Source organism: Chroicocephalus ridibundus, chromosome 8 (genome assembly GCF_963924245.1).
Source record: "Chroicocephalus ridibundus chromosome 8, bChrRid1.1, whole genome shotgun sequence".
Lineage (NCBI taxonomy): Eukaryota > Metazoa > Chordata > Aves > Charadriiformes > Laridae > Chroicocephalus > Chroicocephalus ridibundus.
This window is the reverse complement of record NC_086291.1, coordinates 6074424-6101104: the sequence shown is the minus strand read 5'-3', so window position 1 is coordinate 6101104 and position 26681 is coordinate 6074424. Positions and strand designations below refer to the sequence as shown.

General features: G+C 52.9%; 3 protein-coding genes and 1 non-coding gene across 5 annotated transcripts in view; 3 read left to right on the top strand and 1 right to left on the bottom strand.

Annotated features, from left to right (window-relative positions):
* Positions 1–260: 260 nt before the first annotated feature.
* BSND (barttin CLCNK type accessory subunit beta) lies at positions 261–4838 on the top strand. Its single transcript, XM_063344057.1, has 4 exons — positions 261–591; positions 1677–1756; positions 2608–2847; positions 3608–4838. Exons 1-4 carry the CDS (start codon positions 415–417, stop codon positions 3891–3893), a joined length of 783 nt encoding a protein of 260 aa, XP_063200127.1. The 5' UTR covers positions 261–414; the 3' UTR covers positions 3894–4838.
* A 919-nt stretch (positions 4839–5757) lies between these two features.
* On the top strand, positions 5758–5828 carry TRNAG-CCC (transfer RNA glycine (anticodon CCC)). The gene has a single exon. It is a non-coding gene; the product is annotated as a tRNA-Gly (tRNA).
* Positions 5829–7967: 2139 nt separating this feature from the next.
* On the top strand, positions 7968–14644 carry PCSK9 (proprotein convertase subtilisin/kexin type 9). Its single transcript, XM_063345255.1, has 12 exons — positions 7968–8737; positions 8846–9034; positions 9163–9286; positions 9481–9614; positions 10199–10340; positions 10421–10617; positions 10771–10954; positions 11254–11424; positions 11658–11806; positions 11920–12085; positions 12761–12942; positions 13193–14644. The coding sequence occupies exons 1-12, from the start codon at positions 8576–8578 to the stop codon at positions 13358–13360; spliced, it is 1968 nt and encodes a 655-aa protein (XP_063201325.1). The 5' UTR covers positions 7968–8575; the 3' UTR covers positions 13361–14644.
* A 1403-nt stretch (positions 14645–16047) lies between these two features.
* The window catches only part of USP24 (ubiquitin specific peptidase 24), a 66025-nt gene continuing 55391 nt past the window's right edge, over positions 16048–26681 (bottom strand). For both annotated transcript variants that reach the window (XM_063345253.1, XM_063345254.1), the window contains 11 exons: positions 26245–26337; positions 25811–25913; positions 24549–24670; positions 23912–24025; positions 23563–23628; positions 23230–23296; positions 21061–21139; positions 20357–20432; positions 19169–19255; positions 18718–18828; positions 16048–18549 (listed from right to left, as the gene is read on the bottom strand). In XM_063345253.1, coding sequence (XP_063201323.1) covers positions 18487–18549; positions 18718–18828; positions 19169–19255; positions 20357–20432; positions 21061–21139; positions 23230–23296; positions 23563–23628; positions 23912–24025; positions 24549–24670; positions 25811–25913; positions 26245–26337 — 981 coding nt within the window. In that variant the 3' untranslated portion in view covers positions 16048–18486. The remainder of the gene's footprint in view (positions 18550–18717; positions 18829–19168; positions 19256–20356; positions 20433–21060; positions 21140–23229; positions 23297–23562; positions 23629–23911; positions 24026–24548; positions 24671–25810; positions 25914–26244; positions 26338–26681) is intronic.

Below are 26681 nucleotides of genomic sequence, written 5' to 3'. Positions count from 1 at the left end.
TCTGCCAGCTCCGATTTATGAGCCGAGTCCAGCTCCATCCCCCAGGGCTGGGAAAATCCCGTTGGGACCAGGATTTTGGCTCTCCGGGTCCCCGTCTCTCCCTCCCCGTCCCTTCCCCGGGTGTGGGGTCCGGGACCGTGCCTGCAGGGAAGGTTACCCGGACACGTGCCGGGCGGCTTCACTGGAGTGTGAACGGCGGGTCAGTGTTTGCATTCATTACAAACCCGTTAAAAACTGGCTGGCTCAGCCCTGGGCAGGACCGGGCTCAACGTGCAGCTGATCCTCAGCCCCTGGCAGCCTCCGGAGAAAGAAACCACTCCTTGCCTTACCCGGGAGGTGCGCTCAGCCGGCAGCAGCCGCAGGTAAACGGGCTTCCCGGCATCTCTCCTCCCCTGCCTCTCCCACCCGGCGCCCATGGCCGAGGAGAAGACCTTTCGCTATGGGTTCATCATGCTGGGTCTCTTCCTGGTGATGACGGGGATGTTCATCATGAGTGTGGAAAAACCCCAGATCTACATCACCTTCTGTGCCCTGGGCGTCCTGCTCGTAGCCGTGGGCATCACCTGGAGCATGTGCCAGTGCTACCCGAAGGTAGGGTCTGTCCTGGGACCTGATCCTAGGGATCAGCTGGGTTTGGGGGGGCTTCAGCTGCTGTGGACATGTAGCCTTGGGCTGTGCCTCAGTTTCCCCATCCGTGGGGTTGGGTAGCGGCAGATCCCAGGGGAAAGCTGGATGGGGAGATCTGGAGGGAAAAGTGTTGGTTTGGGAGGCTCGTGCCCTGCTACAACCCCCTCTGACGCCTGCAGGATGTGGAGCTGGTCCCTCGCCCCCCCGGCACCCACCCCGAGCCTGGGGATTTGCTGTCAGGCACGCAGCGGGGAATTATCCCAAGGAAATCAGCTCGTGTTCATCTCTCCCATGCAAACCCCCCCAAACCAGCCCCTTCCCTGCACCCGCGGTGGCTGGGGGCTCGCTGGGTTCCCAGGGCTTCAAAGAAGGGGTTGTGGTGGCCACGGAGGTCCGGAGGGGCCCAGCCCCCCCCGAGCACAGCCCTTGCCTGCCGGTCTCCTTGGCAGAGGGCACGGCCGGCGCGGGAGGGCGGCCACGCGTCCCTGCCCCGGGAAACGGAGCTGGCAGAAAAGGCTTTTTTTTTTCCCAAGGAGACGGCGGCTGTGGAGCTGGTCTCGGTGGTGCAGGATGGCCCGCCGACAGCTGGGCTGCACCCCAAAACGTGGGGCAATGCGTGGCACCCCGGCACCGGCTGGGATCCCCAGGACCGGGGTGAAGCTGACCCCAGCTCCCCCCAAAGCCGAGCTCAGCCCTGGCGAGGAGGGAGATGTGGCACCGTCACCATGCTCGGGGCTCAAGGACAGGGCACCCTCGGCGTTGTCCCTGGCCACCTGCCTCCTGCACGAGCCCAGGAACCCTCTTGGGCTCGGGGACAGGCATGACACCCCTGGGGACAAGGTGCTGAGAGTGGGGCTGTACTGGGTTCATTCAATCCCTTATTGATTTTCTCCCAAAAACCCATTTCCAGGCAAGACACCCAAATGTGCTGGGAAAAGACCAAAAATCCACCTGAAGGGAGACTCCGGCTTTTTTACCACTAACGCGGGCCGAGGGTCCCCGTGATGCCCAACGCAGCCCCCCGGGCTCTGTGTTTCTTCTCCCCCCAGATAACATTCGTTCCTGTAGACCTCGAGGCCGAGCGGTTCCTGGACCACAAACCCATTGTGCTGCCGGAGAGGGACACCCGGTAGGTCCCAGCACCCCACCCCAGCGGCCGATTTCCTTTTGGCGGGTGTTTTCATCTGCACACACGGTTATCTGCGTGCCCCCGGGGCCAAGGGCAGTGTCCGAGCACACTGGCACCGGGGACAAATACACCTATTGCAGGAAGAAATGACAAGCAGCAGGGACCGGGGTGGGGGAGGCCAGGGCTGGCTGAGCCTCTCCTGGGCCAGAGCAGGAGCAATGCCGGGGGGCGTAAAGCATCCAGCTGCGTTCCTGTGGGCATCCCTCTGCAAGGACCCGCTGGCGTGGGCGGTGCTGTGGCCTCTAAAGCACCTGCTGGAGAGGGTGCAGCAAAGGGCTACCAAGATGACGAGGGGACTGGCACGCCTCTCTTACGGAGAAAGGCTGAGGGATTTGGGTCTCTTCAGCCTGGAAAAAAGACGGCTGAGGGGGGACCTTATCAGCGCTTATCAATACTTAAAGGGTGGGTGTCAGGAGGATGGGGCCAGGCTCTTTCCAGTGGTGCCCGGGGACAGGACAAGAGGTAACGGGCACAAACTTGAGCATAGGAAGTTCCACCTAAACATGAGGAGGAACTTCTTTACCCTGAGGGTGGCAGAGCCCTGGCACAGGCTGCCCAGAGAGGTGGTGGAGTCTCCGTCTCTGGAGACATTCCAAACCCGCCTGGACGCGTTCCTGTGCAACCTGCTCTGGGTGACCCTGCTCTGGCAGGGGGTTGGACTAGGTGATCTCCGGAGGTCCCTTCCAACCCTATGATTCTATGATTGAGTCTTGCGTGTATGTCCCTGAGCATCTCCTGGCTCCACAGGGGTCCAGGTCCTGCTCAGCACCCGGTTCCTCCTTCTCGCGCAGCTTGATTGTACCCTGTCCCAGCCAAGAGGCCACCAACACCTACGAGAAAAGCCTGCCCTCCTACGAGCAGATCCAGAGGCAGGAGGTGGGCTCGGACCCGCTCCCACCCATCGCCCAGCCCAGACCCCGCAGCTGCTCCCAGCTGGCCGTGCAGGCCAAAGCAGAGGTCCACCGGGAGCTGGGGGGTGCCGGAGACCCCCCCCAAGAGCCGGTGCCGCAGCTGGAAACGGCGGCAGGCAGGTATGTGATGGCAGCCGTGGGATTTGGGGTGAAACTGGGGGGGTCAGACACCCAGAATGAGGGGAGAGAAAGGAGGCAGAGGGGTCTTTGCTGCTTGTACAGCACCAACCCCCAGCCCCGCTGGAGCCCGGATGGTGTCTCAGCCCGTGGGGTCTCTCAGTACCAAATGATTTACCAAGACAAAATCAGGAAGAAATCTGGAATGTCTTTGGTTGTGATTAGCATTGTGCTTTTATTTAATTTTATAAGTATAAACAATGTCCCCCATCAGCCTAAATGCCAAGTTCCTCGTCAGACTTGGATAGAAATGAGATGCTCAGTACGTGTCCCTCAAACCAGATGCCACGTATGGTGCCTGTGCATTGGTCCAGGAGTTGGTCCCAAAAGTGCTTTGCAGGCGACAGGGGTCACCGTGCAGCCTCGGGGTGCAGGACTCGGGCACCCCCTCTGCCAAAACGCAGCTACAGCTGGGATGGGGCACTCTGGTCTCTCCCCGGGATGCAGGCACAGCATCCCAGGGCAGCCGCTCCTTCATCCCATGGGCAGGAGAAGGAACCTGGCAGGCAGGTTGTCCCCATAACGGCAGGCACTGGGGGCTGAGATAGGGCCCCCCCAGGGTGCCCCAGCCACCCAGCACTGGTGATGCTGGGACGCTGGCCGAGCAACGCTGAGCCCAGCAGCCACCGGCTCCGGGGGAATCCCCAGCTTCATCCCAGCTGTGTTTAGTGTAACCACCCCTCAGCCCTCCCTGTTCCCGCAGCCCCCCCCGGCCACCCCCAAGCGATGTGCCGCTGGCATCCCTCCTGGAGGACATGGACACGCCGTCGCTGGAGGGCTCCTTGCCCGGTAGCCCTGCGCCTCTGGGCCGGCCCCCACCATCCACTGCCCGCTCCGGCTGCATCCCGACCAGCTCCCCGGCGGGGGGAGAGCACCCCGTTTCCCCCCGCAAAGGCACCAGGGAGGAGAACGACCTCTATTATGGGCTCCAAGAGGGGCCGGACACTCTCCTCGAGGATAGCGACTGCCTTTTTGAGCCTGAAAACTGATTTCCCGGAGAGAACGGCCACTTGGCATGGACCCATCTCGCGGAGGGGACACAGACATTGCAGCCGGGAAGAGAGGGGCTGAGGCTGCCCCCCGAAAGCGCAGCGCCTGCAGCGTGGAGGAGCCCTCCCCGTGCCCACCCAGCCGCTCGGGAGGCTGCCATCCCACAAAATGCGAGGGGAGCACCGCCACCTCCCGAATTTTCACAGCAGAGGGGACAAGGTCACTCTCGTCGGAGTCCTTTGGGTGGGCGCAGACGAGTGCGAATGCCGGGCTGGGCAGGATCCGGGATAAATAATGTGCTTAGGAAGGGAAAAGAAGATTAGCTTTGCCGCTTGAAAGAGGATCAGCATGTAGGTGGGTAAAGATGTATTCACCCCAGGTAGGCTTTATGGGGAGGCATGTCCATAAAGCCTTTTTTCCACTTATTAAAGCCCCCCCAGGAATTAAAATTAGATCCTGAGATTCCATCAGCAGGCAGCCTTCATGCCTCCAGGTTGGAAAAAGGGTGATGGAGGGGACGGACCGTGCTGTCCCCCATCTCCTGCACGAGGAGCCGCTTCCAGCCGGCGGGGGCAGAGGGAGGAGGACTTGGCTGAGCCAAAACCCCTGTGACGGCTGTGGCTTCCCAAAAGCTGCTCGAGGCGGTGGCTTTGGGCAACATTTTTTCTCTCTCCGCTTGGTCGGTGTCATCAGCTGTGACGCTGTGGGTGGCTTTGCGTGCCGGCGCCCGCTGTTCCCCAAATTCCCTCTGAATAATAAGCGTTTGTTTCAAAGTCACGCTGATGGAGCTGAGCCTGGTTTGTCACCGCGACAGGGGCAACGCAGCGGTTTTCCACAGCCTGTTTGCAACACGCAGCGACAGGAGCTGTGACCTCCGCCTGCCCTTCGGCTGCTCGGGGAATCCGGGGGGATGTGCGTGGCTGAGCCCCCCCAGGGGCAGCTGGGGTCGCGTCAAAGCATCAAAACATCACCAGATCCAACAGCGTGGGGATGCTGAGAGCCCCTCGCTCTGTTTTTGGGAAAGCTGGGCTGGATGCTCCGTGTGCCTGGCATGGTCCCAGGAGGCTTGGGAGCACAAATCTGCTGCCAGAGCTGCTCTTCAGCAAATTTATAGCCCAAAAGCAGGGGGAAAGCTGTCCTCCGGCACCTAAGGGGGATGGAGCGTGGCAGCCCTGGAAATGATGCTCCCAGCGCTCCCCTGCCACCCAGGGAGTGCTTTGCTGGTGCAATCTAGCAAGAAATGGTCCTGCGTGGGGGCTTGATGCCCCCATGGCACCCCTCCTGGCGTTGCCGTGCCCATTCCTCACCTTTCCAAGGTGACAAGGGCAGGCAGCACCCGCACGCTCGGGGTGTTTACGGCCAAGGGTGCCGGCAGGAGGGTGGGGAGCGAAGGCGCCGGTGTTTGCTAAATATTGCGGGCAGGATTGCGAGCAGCCGCCCAAGAGGAAGCGTCACCCGGCTGTTTACACTTGCTGGGTGTCCTGTCCTTCCCGGCGTGGTGGAGGGTGGTGGCTTCGGGGACACCATTTGGATGGGGCTACGTCTCGCTGGGTTCCAGAGGGTGGCTGGGGCAGGAGGTGGCTCTGTGTCGCTGTCTCGTAATGAGTGTAGCAGTCTCATAGAGACCCAAAAGCTTTTTCCTGCCTCACGTCCCGGGATTCACAATCACTTTTGGCAAAAGAACCACCCTCCTCGGCAGGATCCCCTTTGTCCCCGGCTGGGACCGGGGTGGCCGGGGACAAAGAGGGGGGTGTCCCACCGTGGCCCATGCAGAAGGGGGTGGTGGGATGATGGAGGTGTTGGGGAGGAAGGAAATGTCACGATCCGTGGTCGTGAGGATGCTGCAAAGGGCTCAAAAACAGCGCACCAGTGGTGTAGTGGTATCATGCAAGATTCCCATTCTTGCGACCCGGGTTCGATTCCCGGCTGGTGCAGGATGAGCTTTATTCTCCTAAATCAACCCAAGGGTGTTGTTCTGCCCCAAAACGCTGTGGGGTGGGTTTATTCTTCTTTTTTAAAATATTTTTTTCCACCGAGGTCTGCCGCTGCTGCAGCCACAGCGGGATGCGTTGAAGGGGGGGGGGGATGATCAGACCCAGCATCACCCTGACCATCACCCAGTACCACCCCGCAGCTCCGTGGCTCCCCCCCGGGGTTGGAGGGGGGGCAGGGGATTTGGGGGCCCTTTTCCCTTTGTTGGAGTCTCTTCTCTGTTGCCTTTTCTGCTGTCTCCTTCCTTCCTCCCAAAAAAGTCCCCCCTCCTCTACACAGACGCAGGTTCCCTGTGTACCAGGGTGGGAAACAGATCTTTTCTCTACAAGGTGCAAGTTTTTGGCTATTTCTGAATATTTTTTCATGGAAAAAAAAATAGTCTTTCTGCAGATATCCAGTCCTTCCAGAGCGCTCTGGGGCTGGGTGTCTCTGGGTCAGCTCTTCATGTTAAGACCTCCCTGTGTTGCCCAGCCCATACGGGTGCGTGTGGGGCTGGGGGGGCCTTGGCCACCCCCTCCTCTCTGGGCTCTCCCCATCCTTCCCTTGGACACGGCTTTGTCCCCTGTGTGGAAAGGAAGTGAGCGGCTCTGCAGGGAGAGGATACTGTCCCCCCTCTCCACCCTGAAACGGGGTCCCCCAGTGCCCAGCTGCCCTGAAGGTGTCCCGAAGCATAGAGTCACAGAATGGTCAGGGTTGGAAGGGACCTCTGGAGATCACCTAGTCCAACCCCCTGCCAGAGCAGGGTCACCTACAGCAGGTTGCACAGGAACGCATCCAGGTGGGTTTTGAATGTCTCCAGAGCTGGAGACTCCACCACCTCTCTGGGCAGCCTGTGCCAGGGCTCTGCCACCCTCACAGGAAAGAAGTTCCTCCTCATGTTTAGGTGGAACTTCCTATGCTCAAGTTTGTGCCTGTTACCTCTTGTCCTGTCCCTGGGCACCTCCTGACACCCACCCTTTAAGTATTGATAAGCGTTGATAAGGTCCCCCCTCAGCCATCTTTTTTTCCAGACTGAAGAGACCCAAATCCCTCAGCCTTTCTTCATCAGAGAGGCGTTCCAGTCCCCTCATCATCTTGGTAGCCCTTTGCTGTCCCCTCTCCAGCAGCTCCCTGTCCTGGAACCGGGGAACCCAGAACTGGACACAGTGCTCCAGGTGTGGCCTCACCAAGGCAGAGCAGAGGGGGAGGATGACCTCCCTCCACCTGCTGGCCACACTCTTAAAGCATCAGCGCCATGTTGCAGGACTCAGCGGTGCCTTGTAAAGCTGAGACAAAAATTATGAGTGAGACTTGTCCCCGTGAGGAGCCTGAGGGACACCGAACCCTGACCATGTCAGCTCACCATGGCAGAGAGTGGGTGGCAAGTGGGGGTCCAGTGTCCCCCCCAGTTACCTAAACCAGGGCATAGGCACCCACTGGAGGTCTCCTTAAAAATAAAATATATAAATCCATGTAAAACATACACATCCATAGGAAACATATAAATCCATATCAACCATATACATCCATAGAAAACACATACCTCCATGTAAACCACATACATCCACAGAAAACACATGCATCCATATAAACCACATAAGCTCTGAGGAGCTTATAAACAGCCAGTAAAAAATAAATAATAATAATAAAATAACTGAATCCCTGTTTCCCTCCAAAGCAGGGTGCAGGGAAGGGGTTTGCCAAAGGTCGGGGGGATGTCGGGGCAGCCCGGCGCTGCGGGAGGTGGAAGGCGGCGGTGGGATCCACGGGAAAGCACCACCCGCATCCCGGGAAAATGATATTTGCCATGTGTGACGGCTCTGCGAAAAATGCCTCAACGGGATTAGAGGCTTCCACGGCAGTTTCCCTGCGGAGTGAGGCAGCGAGAGGCAGGGAAAAGCCTTCAGCCCCCTCTGCAAATGGTCCTCGAGCGGCCGCCTTTTGCTGGGAGCGCTCCCGGGGCGGCGGGGGGGGCTCCCGGGGGACTTTCCAGCCGGATGGTGAGCGGCGGCTGCGGGGGCAGCGCTGCCCGCCTCCCGCCCCCCCCCGCGCCCCCGCCCGCGCCCGCGGACCCGTTAATGGTTAACCCGCCCGGGTGGGACGATGGGGCCGCCGGCGGTGGCGTGATCCCCCCCCGCGCCCGCCCCGCCGCGCCGGGCAAAGCTCCGCGGGTGCGCAGCGGCTCCTCCGCGGGTGCGCAGCGGCTCCTCGGGTGCCCACGGGCTCTCCGCGGGTGCGCAGAGGCTCCTCCGCGGGTGCGCACCGACTCCTCGGCTCCGCGGGCGCTCTCCAGCTCCCCCGGGGCGCGCACCGGTACCTCCGCGTGTGCGCTCTAGCTCCTCCGCGGGTGCGCACCGGCTCCTCGGGTGCCCACGGGCTCTCCGCGGGTGCGCTCCAGCTCCTCCGCGGGTGCGCACCGACTCCTGGGCTCCGCGGGTGCGCACCGGCTCCTCCGCGGGCGCTCAGCTCCTCCGCGGGCGCTCTCCAGCTCCTCCGCGGGTGCGCAGCACCGGCTCCTCGGGTGCCCACGGGCTCTCCGCGGGTGCGCAGAGGCTCCTCCGCGGGCGCTCAGCTCCTCCGCGGCCGCTCTCCAGCTCCTCCGCGGGCGCGCAGCGGCTCCTCCACGTGTCCGCGGTCCGGTCCGCGCCGTACCGAGGGGTCTCGGCGACCCCCAGCATCTCCGCGTTCCCCGTCGGGGTCCCGATCCGGCATGTCCCCGCGGGGGCTGGCGCTGGTGGTGGCGCTGGTGGCGGCGCGGGCGGCGGCGGAGCTGGCGGAGGAGCTGGTGCTGGCGCTGGGGGCAGCCGAGGAGGAAGCCGCCGCCGTCGGGGCCCCCCCGTCGGTACCCGCCGCCTTCCATCGCGCCGCCAAGGTGAGGAGCGTGGGGCGGTGTTGGGGGAAGGGGGGGGGCGAACGGGGCGCCCACGCGTGTCCCCAAGGCCAAGGTTGTGTCCCCAAGCCCAGGGTTGTGTCCCCGCAGGCGTCGTGGCGGCTGCCCGGGCGCTACGTGGTGGTGCTGCGGGCGGGCGGCGGCGAGGCCGAGGTGCGAAGGACGGCGCGGCGGCTGCAGGCCCGGGCGGCTCGGCGGGGGTACCTGACCGAGCTGCTGCACATCTTCCACCTCCTGCCCGCCTTCCTGGTGAAGATGAGCGGCGACGTCCTGGACACGGTACGAGGAACGGGAGATGGGTCCCAGGGCCGTGGGTGGCGGCGGGGGGCAGCAGCGGAGGTGGGCGCTGGCCCCAGGGGCAACAGGGGCTTTGCCACCACGCCGGGCGCTGTGTCTGCTCCCGGCAGGCGCTGAAGCTGCCACACGTGGAGTACGTCGAGGAGGACGCCTACGTCTTCGCCCAGAGCATCCCCTGGAACCTGGGCAGGATCGTGCCGCCGCAGCCCGGTTCGGGCGCCTACAGCCCTCCCAGTAAGCGCTGGGGCGCAGGGGGAGGACGGGGGGGGGTTTGGGGAAGGATCAGTGAGCCCGTCCCCTCTCCTCATCTTGGGGGGACAGGGATATCTCCCCACCCGGTGGTGCTGCGGGTCTGGAGCTGCATTTTGGGAGCGTCCCAGGTGGCCTAGGCTGACCTTTGCGTTTCCTCCTGGCCGTGTCCCTGGTAGATAAAGGTGACCTGGTGGAGATTTACCTGCTGGACACCAGCGTGCAGAGCACCCATCGGGAGATCGCGGGCAGGGTGCTTGTCACCGACTTCGAGAGCGTCCCCGAGGAGGATGGCACCCGCTTCCACAGGCAGGTGAGCCCCGAGGTGCCACACGCTGCAGCCTGGCAAGAGCATCCCCCTGCACCCAGCAAACCCTGGCCAGGCTCGTGGGGCGTCCTGGGACAGGGGGGGACGCTTGGTTCATGGTAAAATGCCGGGCAGGATGTGCAGCGGTGGGAATTGTGGTCCTGGGGGATGTTGGGACCCTCAGCGTGGTCTGTTTGGAGCGTGGCTGAGCTGGGCAGGGCTCCTTTCTGAGGGCAGCAGTCGGCGGGGGGGACATGGGTGTGCGTCAAGGTGGTGTTGCAAGAGGCAATCGAGGTTGACCCCGCACCCAGGGCCCGGAGAGCTGCCTGCGCCCTGCGCTGGGTGCTGGTGCTGCCTTGCGTGGCTTTATCTGCCCCCTTTCTGCCAGCTTTCCTCCTGCACAGGGTGATGTTTTTTATCCTCTCCCCGCCCCGATGTATTTTTAAGGATTTATTCCGCGGCGGGATTTTTCTGGTGCAAAACGCGAGGGGCGGGATGGGGTGGGGTGGAGGCTGGCGGGGGGTGGGTTGCAAACCTGCCTGGATGCGACGGGGCCGTGGCGTAAAACCTGCGTTTGGTGCCTGCGCCAGGCCAGCAAGTGTGACAGCCACGGCACCCACATGGCCGGGGTGCTGAGCGGGCGCGACGCCGGCGTGGCCTCGGGCGCCAACGTCCGCAGCCTCCGCGTGCTGAACTGCCAGGGGAAGGGCACCGTCAGCGGGACCCTCATCGGTGAGTCACGGATGCCCGGAGCCCCCCTCCTCGTTCCCTCTCCTGCAATAGTTTCCTGTCCCCCGTCTCGTCCTTGGCAGGGCTGGAGTTTATCCAGGCGACGCTGGATGCTCAGCGCCGCGTGCCGCCGGTGGTGCTGCTGCCCTTCGCCGGTGCCTACAGCCGAGTGCTCAATGCCGGCTGTCGGCGGATGGCGCAGATGGGGGTGGCGATGGTCGCGGCTGCCGGTAACTACAAGGACGATGCCTGCCTGTACTCGCCAGCATCTGAGCCGGAGGTAAGGGCTGGGGGTGTTCCCGGAGGTGTGGGGACACGTGGGGACACGCCAACACCTCCCCAGGCTCATCGGCTCCAGCGCCCGGTCAGCCGAGCAGGGCTGGGGCCGTGCATCCCATCCCGCCCACGTCCCCCTCCGTCACCGCCCTGCCAGGTCATCACGGTGGGTGCCACCAACAGCGAGGACCAGCCCGCTTCCATCGGCACCCTGGGCACCAACTTCGGCCGCTGCGTGGACCTGTTCGCCCCCGGGGACGACATCATCAGCGCCTCCAGCGACTGCAGCACGTGCTTCACAGCGCAGAGCGGGACGTCGCAGGCGGCCGCGCACGTGGCAGGTGAGCTGGGCTACGGGGTGGCGGGCAGGGCTGGCCCTTCCCCTTGCTGGCGCTGGGCACGTGTCCCTGCAGGCGCAGGGCATCAGGGCTGCCTGCGCTGGGGACATATTTGCGTGCCATGGTTTTGGGATGTTTTGGCTCATTTGGGTGCTGCAGCCTGCGCAGAGCTCCTGCACCCCTTGGCGTGCGGATGATGGGCTGCAGGAGCTCAGGGGGGTCGTGCCTGTTGCTCAGGGGGGTCGTGCGTAAATGCCAGCGTGTCCCCCGGTTCTCACCGCGTCCCCCGTGGCTCTCGGCAGGCATCGCCGCCATGCTGCTCAGCGCCGAGCCCCAGCTGAGCCTCGCCGAACTCCGGCAGCGCCTCCTGCACTTCGCCACCAAGAACGTCATGGATGTGGCACGGTTCCCCGAGGAGCAGCGGCTCCAGACGCCCAACAGCGTGGCCGGGCTGCCCGCCCGGCTGGGCGCAGGTGAGGACCTCGGCTGCCTGCTGGGTGCCCAGCAGAGCTCTACCCTTCCCGGGGAAAGAAGGGCATGGTGTGTCGGCACATTCCTCCCCAAAGCTGTGCCGGGGATGGCGGACCCCGAGCGCGGCTGCACGCAGAGGGTATCGGGGAGAGCTTCCACCCGGCATTGGCGTCCCGGTGGGTGCCGTGGGCTCTGGGTGCCCACCCCGCCGCTGAGGCCATGTTCCCCATTGCAGAGGAGCAGCTGTACTGCCGCTCGGTGTGGTCGGCGCGCTCGGGGCTCACCCGGCACGCCACCGCCGTGGCTCGCTGCGCCGGCGCCGAGGAGATGCTCAGCTGCTCCAGCTTCTCCCGCAGCAGCAGGCGGCTGGGGGAGCACATGGAGGTGAGCGGGGCGAGCCGAGACTCAAGTCCTGCCCCAGGGGTGCCCGCTGGCCTCGGAGGGGCGTCCCCAGGTGCCCAGGCACCCCCGGTGACACTGTGCATCCCCGGCCGCAGGACAAGGACGGGCAGAAGCAGTGCGTGGCACACAACGCTTTCCGGGGACAGGGTGTCTACGCCATCGCCAGGTGCTGCACCTGGCCCAGGGCCGAGTGCCGGATCAACACCAGCTCCCAGGTGGCCGAGGGGGCTGACTGCTCCCCGCGGGACCACGTGCTGACCGGTAATGCCCCCCACGGCGGGTTACAGAGCTTTCAGCCAACACGCTGATGGCCGAGGGTGTTTCTTCCAGAAAAACTCTGGGACTTGGGGTTGGAAGGGCGCGTGCGAGCGCTGGGGTGACAGGGAACAGCTGGAGCACCCTCTGCTATGGGGACAGGCTGAGAGAGCTGGGGGCGTTCAGCCCGGAAAAGAGGAGGCTCCGGGGAGACCTTAGAACCCCTTCCAGTCCCTAAAGGGGGCTACAGGAAAGATGGGGAGGGACTTTTTACAAGGGCATGTAGTGATAGGATGAGGGGTGATGGCTTCAAGTTGGAATAGGGGAGATTTAGATGAGATATCAGGAAGAAATTCTTTCCTGAGAGGGTGGTGAGCCCCTGGCCCAGGTTGCCCAGGGAGGTTGTGGCTGCCCCGTCCCTGGAGGGGTTCAAGGCCAGGCTGGACGGGGCTTGGAGCAACCTGGTCTGGTGGGAGGTGTCCCTGCCCAGGGCAGGGGGGTGGAACTGGATGATCTTTAAGGTCCCTTCCAAGCCAAACTATTTTCTGACTCTGTGACATGTGCTGTATGCATGGAGGCAGGGAAGACTCAGGGCTCAGCATGGACATCCCTCAGCGCCTGTCTGTGCACTGGGGTGCTGCCATGGCCATCCCGCACTGACAGCCCCTCTCCCCTGGGCAGGCTGCAGTTTCCATTCCCCGTCCGCGGCGCTGGGTGACGGTGGCAGACCCGTCGTGGGGCCGGGGAGCGGGCCCAGCCGCTGCGCTGGCAGGACAGAGGTGACAGCGCACGCCTTGTGCTGCCCCGCGGCGGGCCTCGAGTGCCGGGTGAAGGAGCGCACGTCCCCGGGCTCTGCGGAGAAGGTAGGGGCGGCGCAGGCTCCCACGCCATGGTGGTGTCCTTGCCTCTGCTTGTCCCTCTACCACCCTGATGGCCGCGTCGGGTTGGCTTTGGCATCTCATTGAGGCCACGCCAAGGCCAGCCTTCACTGGTGTCCCCAGCTGGAGTTCAGTGGCTCAATGTGACACTGGTCACATCACCCTGAGCCCTGGGGATGGGCAGAGCCCTGCCCCTTTGCTGACCTGTGGAGGGTGACCTCTTCTCCCCCGTTAGGTGACGGTGTCCTGCGATGACGGCTGGACGCTGACGGGCTGTAGCGCCCATTCCCAGAGCCCTGGCACCATGGGAGCCTACGCCGTGGACGATACCTGCGTGGCAGCCAGCGTCCCGGGCAGCAGCACGGCCGTGGCCATTGCCATTTGCTGCCGGAGCCGGCAGTAGGGACGGGCTCAGCGAGAGATGCCCGGCGTAGCAGGGATGGACGCCTCGCTGGGCCACCGCATCGCCGGCTCGGTACCTTCCTGGGGCCAAGTGCTGATCCCAGTGTGGTCCATGCTCCGACACGTGGCTCTGATGACCTCCACGCTCGGGCTGCTGTGACAGTGGGGTACAAGCTCGTCACTGTCTCGCACACAGCGGGGCTGAGACCCAGGGTGGCTCTCCAAGCAGACGGAGCCCTGCCCCATCGCAGGAGTCACCCCGGCATCCCTTCCCCACCGCGTCTTTCTAGCAATACCCTGACTGTACAAGCCCCCTTGAGGCCCTTTGTTCATGTTGTCATCCAGCATAGGACAAAACCACCACCTTTTAAAAAAAAATATATACATAGTGAGGATTGCTCCTTTCTTTCCTGGTTAGTTGCTCATTAGATGTCAGCTAATGCTGCTTAGCACCTGGAAAATCAGTTTAGCCGTTTTTGGGCGGTTTGATAATTGCCTACTCACGCACCTAGGAGGCTCCTTTACTTTTTAGTAAGCATAAGGGCTATAGTTTAAACAGTCTGCTTGTTTAATTAGATTTCAATCTGCATTGCTACAGTCAGCTACTGCTCTATTAGTGTTTTTTTTGTTGTTAATGATCTGCTGGTGGTAGGTGCTGCTTTAACAGTTTCCCTTTCAGCTCTTCCCAAGACACACAGAACTGGCTGTAATTCCTTTTTAAAAAAAAAAATGAAAGAAGAAAAAGCTTTCGTAGTACCTTGGTTTTTACATTTGTACCTTAAATATTTATTTGGAATTTTATAAATAAACATTTTGTAAACGTCTTTTTTTAAAATAAAGTTCATAGACCAGTGCTCAGTAGATAACGATCCATCGTCTGCCTTCATGTACATCCCCACGGGGAACCAGTCTGGGAGGGGGAGCTGGCACCCGTCCGGCAGGGATGCTGCTCCCCCAAACGAGCTCTGCTTCGTTAGCGAGCCAGCCAGAGGCCACCATCTCAGGCTCTGACCCCTGCCTCGGCTACCAGGTGCCCCTGGGCGAGCGCTGGCACGCTCAGAGGTCAGCGTGGGCACCCTCCCCTCGCCCACAGCTGGCAGAGACCAGGCGCCGAGTCTTGTTGTCCCACGCACACGCGAGAGCAGAAGTTTGTTTTTAAAACAGTGGTGGAGGACAAGAGGTTCCAGTTACGGAAACAAAGCGGCGTCCAGCTTTGGGGAACGTGCCCTTGTGCTTTTTGTTGCTGTTGCTACTAACATGCGGTAAGCCGATGAAGCAGAGATGCCCGGAGAGCTGCACAGCAGCAGAGAAGGGCTGAGAAGTACCAGAAGCCACCAAAGCTGGGTCTCACTTTTTTTTGGGTGATTAGCAGGCTCCTGGTACTACAATGGATAATTTGTGTGGTGTTACCTGAGGACAGACGAAAAAATAAAGCTTGATACCACAAGCACCAGCTTAACCTGTCAAGCTTCGGCTATTTTCTAGTATTTTCCCCATCCAAAAGCCCCGTTACAGATCCGTTACTCCAGCTTTGATCGGCGAGAGAAGACAGAGGTCCAGTAGGAAGCACCACTTTGAAAGGTTTAAACTATTTCTAACTCGTTACCTAAAGATGGCAGAAGCCCAACCCTAATCGAAACACGTAATTACACAACGTATATAATTACAGCCCCTAATTTTAATCAGCTATAACCTGAATTGTGCACAAAGAGGGGGAAAAGAAAAGGGATGTTAGCCTAATCCCTCCTGGGCTCCCAAACAGCTTTGACACAGCTGGTAATTTTTCAGCAGATTTACTAGGCTGGAACCTCTCAAAATATGCATTTGATATATCGCCTGCGCCGACATCTCTGCGAGAGGGGCAGATCCTGCTGCCTGCTCACCCGCCGGCTCCCAGCAGAAGGTACGAGCACGCTCCACGCACAATAAGCCAGGTAGAGCTTTCACGGCTTAGTCGAAGCAGGCATAAGCCTGGTGGAAGGAAAAGATATTAAAAGATTAGCCCTTGCTTAGTGTCTTGTACGTGGGTAGGCAGAAAAGCCGCTCTCGCTCAGGAGAAAGCAGCGCTGATGCCAGGTACGTCCCGTCAGGTCGCTGTTTGCGATACCCAGTCCACGGTCCCAGGACTGGCGCTGCCGGCAGAGATCGCAAGCCAGGTCATGCTTAAAATGTAAGAATCTTTGTCCTTAGAAGAGAGGACAAAGGCAGCCGTCAGGAAGGCAGAGCGGGGAAGGGCAGCCCCGGCTGCAGCTCCTAGTCATGGTCACGAAGGCAGCAGACAGGTGAGCAGGGGAATACGGGCACCGTGCCACTGCTGCGTGCCAACTTCCTGCACCAACAGAAAAGGCAGCGTTAATCCAAGTCCAGATCACCTGCAGATCTCGCTATCGGACACACACAAAAGCGTAGCCAGGGTAAATCATTCTGCTAAGAAGGTCGGGAGAAGAAGTGGTGCACAGATACAAATCTGAGAGTGCACCAGAACGAGCCAGGGCATAAGGATACACAGCAGCGCAGCTACAGGGGCCACTCTGCCGCTTTGATTTACTCAGGGCCAGGAGCCAAAATGGCAAACGGGGCAACCTCTCAGAGCTCATCACCTGCAGGACTGGCCTAAGACATTTCAAGATAAGAGGATCAATAAGACAACAGCATAGCAGCATGTGCGCAGTCTAAAGATTACACTAGTTTTTCTGTGAAAGGAATAACTTTATTCCATTGACCAGGAATCCCAAGACTGTTCATCAAGACTGCCTATTTTTCCAGTGCCAAATGTCTACATATTAATTGGACAATATCTCCCCGAATGCTCACAGGCAGGCTGCGGATGCTCCTCACTGAACATTTTGTAAGCTGTATAAAAACATTTTCATCCAAAAAGATTGGCAGTAAAAATTACAACATAGAAATGCATCACAATTTACACAAAAACTAGTTTTGTTGAACTCTATTTTCCAAAAAATAATCTTCAGCAGGTTCAAATGACAGCAGCTGGAAACAACGACAAAAAAAATAATAATTGACCAAGTATCATCTTATTGCAAATTATAACCATTGACTTTGTACAAGCGTGAGCAGAACCATGAAAAAGTTTGTATTGGTTTCAAGTATACAGTGGTGATGAGCCATCCCGATGCAATTCTCTTATCAATGCTTCTCTGGGGCTGCGGTAATCGAGGACGTTGTTTCCATAGGAAATAACAGGAACCTGAAGTGACAAGTGGTGCCAACCCATACGAACGTTACCAGCTTCTTCCGTCACCATCACCGCTGTGTACTGACCTCTCGTGATGATTTATGACCCATTAATAAAGTATTAGGGATGGGGGAAGGAAGTAGGGGTGTCCGTAAGAAATGGTTTATTCAAAATTAATTTAAAACATCACATTTAAAATGTCCCAGCACATTCTCAGAAACATTTATAAAATGCTAACTCTGCCATGTGTCTATGAAGACATTGTTTGGAAAAGAAAGTGAGAGATTCACTACAATGCCACCCTTACTTCTTCGCACGCGCAATTTATGCCAACAGCTCTCTTAACCCGCAATAAGTTATAAAGCTGTACAGCTGAAATCAGGTCAGATGTTTTCTTCCAACAGTGAAATGACTGGTTAATTTCAATATTAGTGCACAAGAGTGAAAAGCTGTCTGCTGCTTCTTGTTTTGGCAACAGTATGTAAAAAGAAAAAAAAAAAAAGGCACTTTTTGGCTGGTTGTGCCTTTGACTTGGCAAATTTATCAATTCTGGAGGTACCCAGGCACTCCTTAAGATGTCCCCCATTTCTGTGCATGTTTGTTCATATAATTTTTTTTTTTTTTTAAAGTAAGGCAGAATCCATAAATAACGGCAAAAAGCAGTGCAGAAAATGTGACAAACGCAAAATGTACAGAAGATGAAGAGTTAGTTGGCACAAAAGCAGATAGTAGCCAGAGCCAGAAATCACTGAACTGCACTTGACATGGAAAACAAAACTGGGCTCAAATCATCCCAACTGGTTTCCAGTTGTTTGTGAGCAAATCAAAAGAGCTGTGATATTTTAAACGTTGCCTGGTCAAGTGAAAATACAAAGCCAAATCATTCTTTCCCCATGTTAAAACTGCGATAAAATCTGCACAACAGTGTCTCCAACTCACCCAAGGAGTTATTCGTCATATACAACCAATACCAACTTTCTCAGTAATTTCAAAGCATAAGCAAGTGATTGCAGATCACATGATTGAGACTACATTTTATTCAATATGTCTCCAAAAAAAAAATGTTAAAAAAATTTAATGAGTAAAACTGCAACAGAATTCCATCTTAAAGTGCTTTTTTTTTCTTTTAAACTACTCATTAATTTTTTTTTCCTCAAATCCACCAACATCCTTTCATAATGAACACCTGCATACCTAGAGAACAAAGCTTTTCTTTTATTGCCCTTCCCAATTGTCTGTGGTTTTCGGAAGGGTAGCAGAAAAGACGACCCATTCCAGAGCTCCTTGCCCAAACCTTTCTGTAAGGAATCACCCTCCTTACAGAGCAATCTTGTCGATCCTTCTCATAAAGAGCTTTACAAATTAGGGAGACATATTAAATACAGAAGTCCTTATGTAAACCCATTCTTTAACTAATATTTTACAATGAAATGTAAGTCATCACACATCTTTACAGAAATTTGAATATTCCTATTCAATATTATCAGAAAGATTAAAAATTTGCCCTCCATACATAAGGGCAAGTCTGTTTCTTTTTTTTCCCTGTATAAAAACCAAAAGAATTTTTTTGCAGCATCACAGAAAAGCAACAGTTTTACATTCACTCATTTAATGTTCACATAAAAATTCAACCACTAGCGTTTGTGTATTTGATAAAATCTTCTTGACAAACTGTTTTCGGTGTCTGGACTGTCGTAAGCTACTGCAGGCAAAGCTGCAGTTTTCTAGAGCATTTATTGATCCGAAGCCTTCGTGGCTAAAAAAATGCTTTTAGCTTTCAGGGAAACAACCTCCTCCAGGACGGCCTCCGATCCTGTAAAGCCACTTCTCTTCCAGACTCTTCCAACAGCATAAGCAACGGGACTCCAGTTTCAGTAGGTACTAGGCATTAAATGTTTGAGTTGATCTGGTTTTGTGTTCACAGGTATCCTCTACGGGTCAACATCATCAAGGTCACTTTTAGGCTCACCGATCATCATAGGAGACTCTGAGCCCTTTCAATACACACAAGGGATGGGGAGAGAAAGATACAGCACGTTATTTTTGTAAGGCGAGCAAGTATTGTGTCTACATTCAGTGATGGTTCTGACCCGAGCCCCAGCAACAAGCTGTCTAACGGAGCAACGCAACAGAAGACAAACACACCCTTATTTCACTGTTACCTGCTGCAGATGTCTCTCTCCGTTCTCGTTAGCTGGACTACTTTCTGACCCGTTACTGCTTCCAGACTGATCCTTCTCATTCAGCAAGGCTGTGGCATAGGCCAGCGTGTCCTGAGTTGGAAATAGTCCAAGAGAGTGTCAGGGGCCATGGTGAAACCTTCACCTCATAATCGTTATTAAATTTTTGTATTTTTTTTTAAAGTTGATTCTGAAACAACATAACTGCTGTAGTGAGATAGTTGAGTCACCACCACCGGTAATTGCGAGGGATTGACTAATATCATCTAAGGGTTATTTTTTTCAGGAACAATGACAGGGTCTGGGCTTCTAAAGGAAGAATGGTCTTAGATGCACTGGAATACACGAAAGTTGCCAAAACCAAAGATGCTAACCAAAAAGCAAAAAAAGAAATAATACAAGTTTAACATCGTCTCCCAAGACTGTGACATACCTGTGCTGAAATTGTGCGCTGGAAGGTTTTTGCTGTTGATGTTTCATTGGATACGTTACTCTGTGGAGCCCAATAGTGTTCAGACATCTGCATAAAAAGCCAAGAAAGCCAGGAAATTGCTATACAAGTTTTACACGTGTAAAGCCTCATCCACTTGTGATGGTAGGTGAGCTAACAAGTCTGGCACAAGCTTCCTGAACCCTTTGGCAATGAGCTGGAGATCTGGGGCATAGACAAGTACGTGCTTTTAATGCAGCCAGAACGGTCGGAGGGACTCCTGCCCCTCAACTGAAAACTAGCAATCATCTCCCTCTATTTGGTAGCTGTACCTACGCGCAAGTTACTGGATGCCAGCTGAAGAGTGGTGGATTCAGGGTTTACATGAACCAGTACAAAGTGAAAACGGGGACAGCAGGACTATCCAGACCTGTCAGTTCACTGTGTTTCAAGAGAAGAGCGGCAACAAGTTGTGCCAGCTGCAGTGCAAGCATCCCACTAATTCCGCTTCCAGTATTCAGTACAGTACTAGTTTATGCATCTGCCATCTGCCTGGCAGCAGCTGGGATACCATCGTGCGGTACATGCAGCGCTGGGAGACCAAGCATTGCCCTGCTTGGCTGCAGGCAAACCTGGGCCAATTCTGCTGAGCTTCAAGTTTCCAAAGTGTCCTTGGGTATTTATTAAAGATGTGTTGGTCAACCTACGTTACGTTTAGAGGGAAGAATAAAAAAAAAAAAAATAGACACGTAGGAGGAAAAAGCTGTATCTGTCAACAGCTATGTTTTGTGCAAAGCTTCAGTGATTCTGTAAGGAATTCACTCATTTACACGTTTTCTTGCATCAACATGCAGGCAATGGAAAATCGCTTTTTTAGAAAAGGGAAACCTTCTAACATGAATGCAGTGGCACTGAAAGCTTCCCATATGGGAAGGAATGATAATCATTACGACCATCCACACTTGGTTTTATTCACTGTACGCACATCTACGCCTGAAACACGTGTGGGCCTACTGAAGTTCTTACATGCATCAGATTTAGCTGCATATGAACCGTCCCTGTAAAAAAAAAATGAAGTAGCTTGTATTTTGCCTTAAGAGTCATCTCAAAGGGCCATATAAAGGATGGAGATTTCATAACTCTCATTGTAAACAAAGTGGCAGCTGTTCTGGAAAGTTACAGCCAAAGTACCTTTTTCTGTAGCCACTGCACAGCCCAACTCCAGTGGTGGGAATTCTCCTTGAAATAATCTTTCGCAGTAGGGCACCTTGGAAATTGAAATTACATTAATTAGTCACAAACAAGGCATTCTGGTAACCTTGAAAAAAAAAACAATAAATTCAAGGCTTCTCTTTCTTTGTGCTGCTGCCCTCTGTATGTAGCATTATCATTGCTAACTCTGACCCAAACTGTACAACTGTAGTTTACAACTGTCTACAGTACAACTGTACTAACTGAATTAGCCAGAGCAATAACGCCTAGTGAAATTTACGTGAAGTAGTCTACTACACAGATTCATGTACTTCAGAACCAGGCTTTATCAGGACATATGCCAAGTTCCAACCAAAGTGAATTCAGGAATCATAATATTTCAAAAATCTGGGACAGTTTCCTTATGTTTGTTTTTAATGCTGGGCTCCTGCTCTACAGGATATAGCTGACCTTTGTCTTTATAAACAACAACTATGGGTTCTTATCTGAAATCCACCTCAGGTAACTAATCAGTAAAGATTTCACTTCATACGGAGACATGTACTATCAAGACCTTTGAGCACCACTTACATCACAGTAAAAAAAGATAAAGCTGATCAAAAGTAGACAGAGCGGCAGCCTAAATAGTTACAGAGGGGCCTACGGTAGGGATGAGGTTGAATTCTGAAAACCTGATTACTCACTTCTGAGCCAAAGTAACAAGGAACTTGACACACTGGTAACAACGGCTGCTGTCCACATGGTTGCTGTGGTGCATCAAGGCTGTGGGGAGAAACACATGGATTAAAAACCACAATTCAGATATCTGCGTACCAGCCAGTCCAAAAACATACCAAAGATGAAGCTAAAATTTTAACTTTTTCTACAGATGTTAGCATGAATATTTGTGTTAAACACACTGCTCTACTGCCGGCAGTTTTGCTCGCTTCCACAACTCTATTGGATTAAAAATAGATCAAAGTGAAAATGCAGTAATTCTTTCAAATGCAGTACCTGAATTTTAAACAGTTCTCTCCTAATGCATTTATTCCTCCCTTATAATCCATTCTATGTTAGATAATCGCTATGGTTACATCTATCTGTAGGAAAAAATATTTGTTTCAAACCCCTAAAAACAGGCCAGATCACCAACTGCCACCTGGATCAAAACTTGCAAAGCTAGAAGAATATTTAGAGCTTCTTCATACAAGCAAGCATAGCAAAATTCAACAGCCGTGAATCTCCTATGGGAGACTTGGGCAAAACCCCAGGCCATTCCTACCAGGAAGTTTTCTGTACTGTGAATTCCCACGTCCTGTCACAAAATTCTTTGACTGAGGAGAAGTACAAAGATTTCCATGGAGCTGCCGCAATCAGATTTGCTACTCAAACTGCTCTGTCCATAGGAGTCACCAAGAATGCTGTAGTGAAACCTCTTAAAGTAGGCAAACAATTTCTGGAGAACTACAAATTGACAGTTTTTCTACCAAGAAAGCACAGCAGAATAAAATCACAGCACTGGTGTACTGCAAATTATGCACAGACACCTTCTTGAGGACCACAGAAAACTATTTTTTTTGCTTATTTCCTTTCTTGGGAATAAAACAAGCCAATGCGACTGATAGGTCCTAGTTCACGTGCAGAGAGACTGGATGCTGTTCAGTGCCGTTTGAAAGGAACTCCAAGGTAAAACTACAACTTTCACTCCCAAAACTCACAGCAACTCTTGTAAAATATGTATGATTTAATAACATTACACAAAAAGTCTTCAACATAAAAATCCAATTGAATAATTACACCTCTCCTTTGTAGAGGAAAGAAGGTCACGTATTGCTCGAGTTACAGAATAGGACTGGTCCAAGTGGGACCAATTTGCCCAGAAATAAAATAACCACTTAGCTATTCTCTTACACTGCTGCATATTATCTCCTCTTGTATCAGTCATACATGGAAACTACTAAACAGAAGAGCACTGAAGACATGAGAGGAATAAAGAACAGAGCTAAATATTCCTTCTCACTAAAACAAAATCCAAAATAACTTAAGGTGAAAGCCACAACCTGAAGCAGCTCCTCATCCAAGCAGCTATGAAAGAGACACCCAAGCTGCACTAACTCATCAGAGGTGCTCTTTGAGCACCATGTGGCTCCCCCACGTTTCTCTTGCACACAAAACATCTCCTGATTCATATGAAGTAAGCTCTCATCACTTCTGGGACTCTTCCGTTGCTTTTGAATGCTTTAGAAACTTCACTTCAGTCACGCTTCTGTATCAAATGGAGAGACAACACTTTATAGGAACAGCACCAAATGGGAGCCACCTGACAGGTTATGAGGCTGTCCTGCAATTAGTAGTGGTTTTTTTTAATGGCAATTAGGATGCTGACAAAACAAAAAGATTGGCAGTTTCTTGAAATACATAGGAGATAAAAATTAATTTTTAGGGTTACAGGATTCAAAGAGTTACTCTGTTATATTTATCCAAGGTGCCCCCCCCCCCATTATGTATACACTGTGATCTGCTTCTTATTTCAAAAAGTGGCGCTCTTGCCAACCTCTTGGTTAAGGTCCTTAAAGTCACTTCTTAATGTAAATATCACTCTTCTCTGGGTTCACTGACTGCTGTTCTTGGAGATAATTAATTTTTCACAGTTAAATTCCTTTCCAGTTTGCCGTTACTATAATACTCTAATGCTTATTTTGGATTTTCTTAGAACATTTTGTGGGGTGGTGGTGGCTAAATCAAATAGTGCAGAGCTGTTTTCCCTAAGAAGTTAAACAGTTTAGAAGGATTAGAAACTAGGAGATGATATGAACCATCAAAAACATAAGGGTCAGTAGGAGACAGGAGTGTTCACCCACTGGCTTACTTGCCTATTAATCCATTTTCAGTTTCAAAGGCAAATTTGATGCGCTCAACTTGTAATGGGTCTTCAATAACCTGTTAGGAGAGAAGATGATCAATATAAGCAAGCTGTGTGCTATACCGGTATCTATTCTACGAAATGATTTTAATCACCTTAACATGAAATACAAATAAGACTTGTGAAGTTTCTTATAGCACCGGATTATCAAGACAACAATTTAAAAAGTAATAAAAACTCCAAACTGAAGGATTAAAATTGAGACTACCAATGCAGTCCTGACTTTTTTCATTATGCATCAATACAAAAACCTATCCTGTACAAATCTTTACCCTTCACCTACCAGTATCTCATGGAGTAACTGGAATATGTTTTTCAGTTCATGAGGCGGAGCAGTTTCCAGCTGAGTCTGCATGCAAGAAGTATAAAGTTACTTAGTAAAATATGCTGATGACGCAAAGAGTTACAAAACAGCTTTATAGATTTTTTGAAAATTTGGTTTAAACAGTAAAAGCTTCAAAAAAACCCAAAAAAACCAAACCACCACCAAACCCCAAACTCACAAGGCTCTGCCCCCAAATCCAATGAACTGTGCTGACTGTCCTGCAGATCCCAGTGCCATCATAGCTCACAAGACACAGTATGACCAAAGCCTAAAGAAACACTTAGGCTTATCTTGGTTATCTCCATACCTTGATGAAGTGTAGCACAGTAAAGGAAAAGTGCTCATTACAAAAGCAGCAGTACACCACCATCTCGATGAGAACCGACAGAGATCCGGTGAGCTCTCGCAACGCGTACATCACCTGATGGAAAGATGCAAACAATTTCAGACACAGCCATACAATTATTTCTAAGAGATGGATCAACTTAATTATAGAATGTTACTCTTTTCCAGGAAGCATGCTGTTTTTCCCCCCAGCGCAGCCCAGTGAGCCAAACCCCCTGTCTTATAGCACTCCATTCATCTCCTGCTGCCCACCTCCAAGGGTCCGGTCAAGCACAATCCATTAAGTCAGAGCAACCCAAGTTAGCGCCTCCAGCTGACATATGGTAACCGACAACATGGGCGCTTGCAAAACATGTTCAGCTGTTTTTGCTAACTTTGTAAACTCTCTACCCAGACCCCTAAGTTTAGAGATATACTGGAAAAGAAGAAGGTGTCAAGAAGAAACAAAAGCTGCCTTCTTGTTTAGGCTCAAAATAATAACCACGTACTCCCTGGCTGGCTACTTTTTAATATTCAGCGTTTTTCATGTAAGGATACTTCAAGGAAATAACATTAGAGCAGCTTTTAGGTTCAAGTAAGGCAGAATTTATAACAGATACCTCCATTAAGTAAGGTTTTCCCTCAGACAGGAATAACAAGGCTTCCACTTCTTCATGGAGTGTCAAAAGTGGACCTGAAGCGGTGATGCTTAGAGGTGGACGCTGCTTAAAGAGACCAGGAGCTATAATAGCAAATACAAAAACAATCCACTAATAAATCAGATTGTTCTACACACCTCGAAGACGCTGCTACTCATTTGGTAACATGTCATCCCTAATGCCATTCATCTCAACTAGCTTATCGCTTGAATGGTACCACTCCAAGTAACAATCTCCTGCACACTAAAGTGTCATTTACGTTAGTGACAACATAGGGAAAGGCAAGAAGGCCAAAGCAAAACGTCTGCATTTACTATCACTACTTTGAGCTTCACTTTCATTCCCAATCACTGTTGCACATTCATCACATTCAGAATGTTTATCATCCTTCTTTATGTTTTTTGACTGCCTCCCAACTCCAGAAACTTTTAACTCTATACATAAAATCAAGTTATTCTTTTAAAAAGACAACTTTCAATTCCTTCTTCAGGAAACTTAAAGATCTCAACTCACTCCTTTATCATCTTGATTTCATGGAATACCAGGTTGGAAGGGACCTCAAGGATGATCTGGGTCCAAACTCGTCAAAAGCACAGCCCAGACAAGATGGCCCAGCACCCTGTCCAGCCGAATCTTAGCAGTGCCTGATGCTGGGGAATCCACCACTTCGCTGGAGAGATTTTTTTCCAATGGCTGATGGTTCTCATGGTGAAAAATTTTCCTCTTGTGTACAACTGGAATCTCCCCTGGAGTAACTCGTACCCATTACCCCTCATTGGATATCTCTGTCTCTCGTAAGAAATATGTAGGAGAGTATTTCGTTGCTTGTTATTCAGTACCTCTGTCTGCTCCCCTTTGGACTGGCAGAAGGCTTAACAAATCTAAGCAAAATACAGCCTGTTAGGCTGCAAATCTGTCCCAGACAACAACAACACAGCTTGATTTACTCACATGAGGAAAGACAGACCTTTCAGGCATATGGGGGAGGGTAGAGGGCATAATAATGTTAATATAAAGATTTGCCCCCCCCCCCCCCCCCCCCCCCCCCAGTGGCTGTAACACTATCTGTTTACCACAGCCTCTCAGTACATTTACAGCAAAATAAAAAGTAATCAAATATACGCCTTAAATTCAAAGTGATTGTATTTTTCCTCACTGATATTAAATTACTCCCAAAGTAACTGAAATGCAAAGCCACCAAAGTGTAAAAACACAATTCTTACCAACATTTCTTTGTGAGGAGACGTCTGAGTGCAAAACAAGTAGTGCTACAGTATTGTGAAGATACCCAAACTCACGTGCTTGTGCTGAACTCCACCTGCGATTCTGTTTGAGGCAAAAGAGAGATTTAATTAACTTTTGATTGGTTGATTTAGTCAACTTCTGCTAAGTCAAAACCAAGCAGTGTCCTTAACAGCCCACCACCACGTTCTAATGCCTTGAAGTTGGTAAAAATTTTGTTATTATCTCACTTCTGCCAACACAGCTATTTTCATGTTAACTCCACATAGTTATACAGAGACTTGCATGAATTTTATAGAATAATCCAAGGAGTAGTCCCTTTTACTGCATGAAAAGTATTTATCCATAATTTAGATGTGGCAAAACCAGAGGTGGACAAACCACAGCACAGAAACACATGCTACGTAAGCTTTACCTGATTACTCTGCCGGTTGGGGCCAAGGAGAAAGTTGATCATGTGCCTCAAAGCAGAGTGTCTGAGAAGAAGACTGCTAGCCCTTATACCCTGCTGCTTGGACAACAACAAAAAGTTACATTCCTGTGCAGGTAGAGAATTAACGCTCTAGGGAACAGAAGTAAAATGTATAGGCTACACACCGCGTTTCCTACTCTAAAGGAAAAAGTCATGCAGATCAATAAGCTACAGCTCTAAAACCTGTCTCATTATATAGAGCACATTATATAAACCAGACCAGAATCAGCATATGCAAACAAATGTCCTATAAAACCCAAAACATAATGAACAAAGAATAGGGGAATATAAAGAAACCATACTGGGGTGAACAGCACAGTCCAGTCAGTTATTCTGTTTCCTGCAGGACAAAAATCCCAAATGCTTGCTTTTATTTTTTT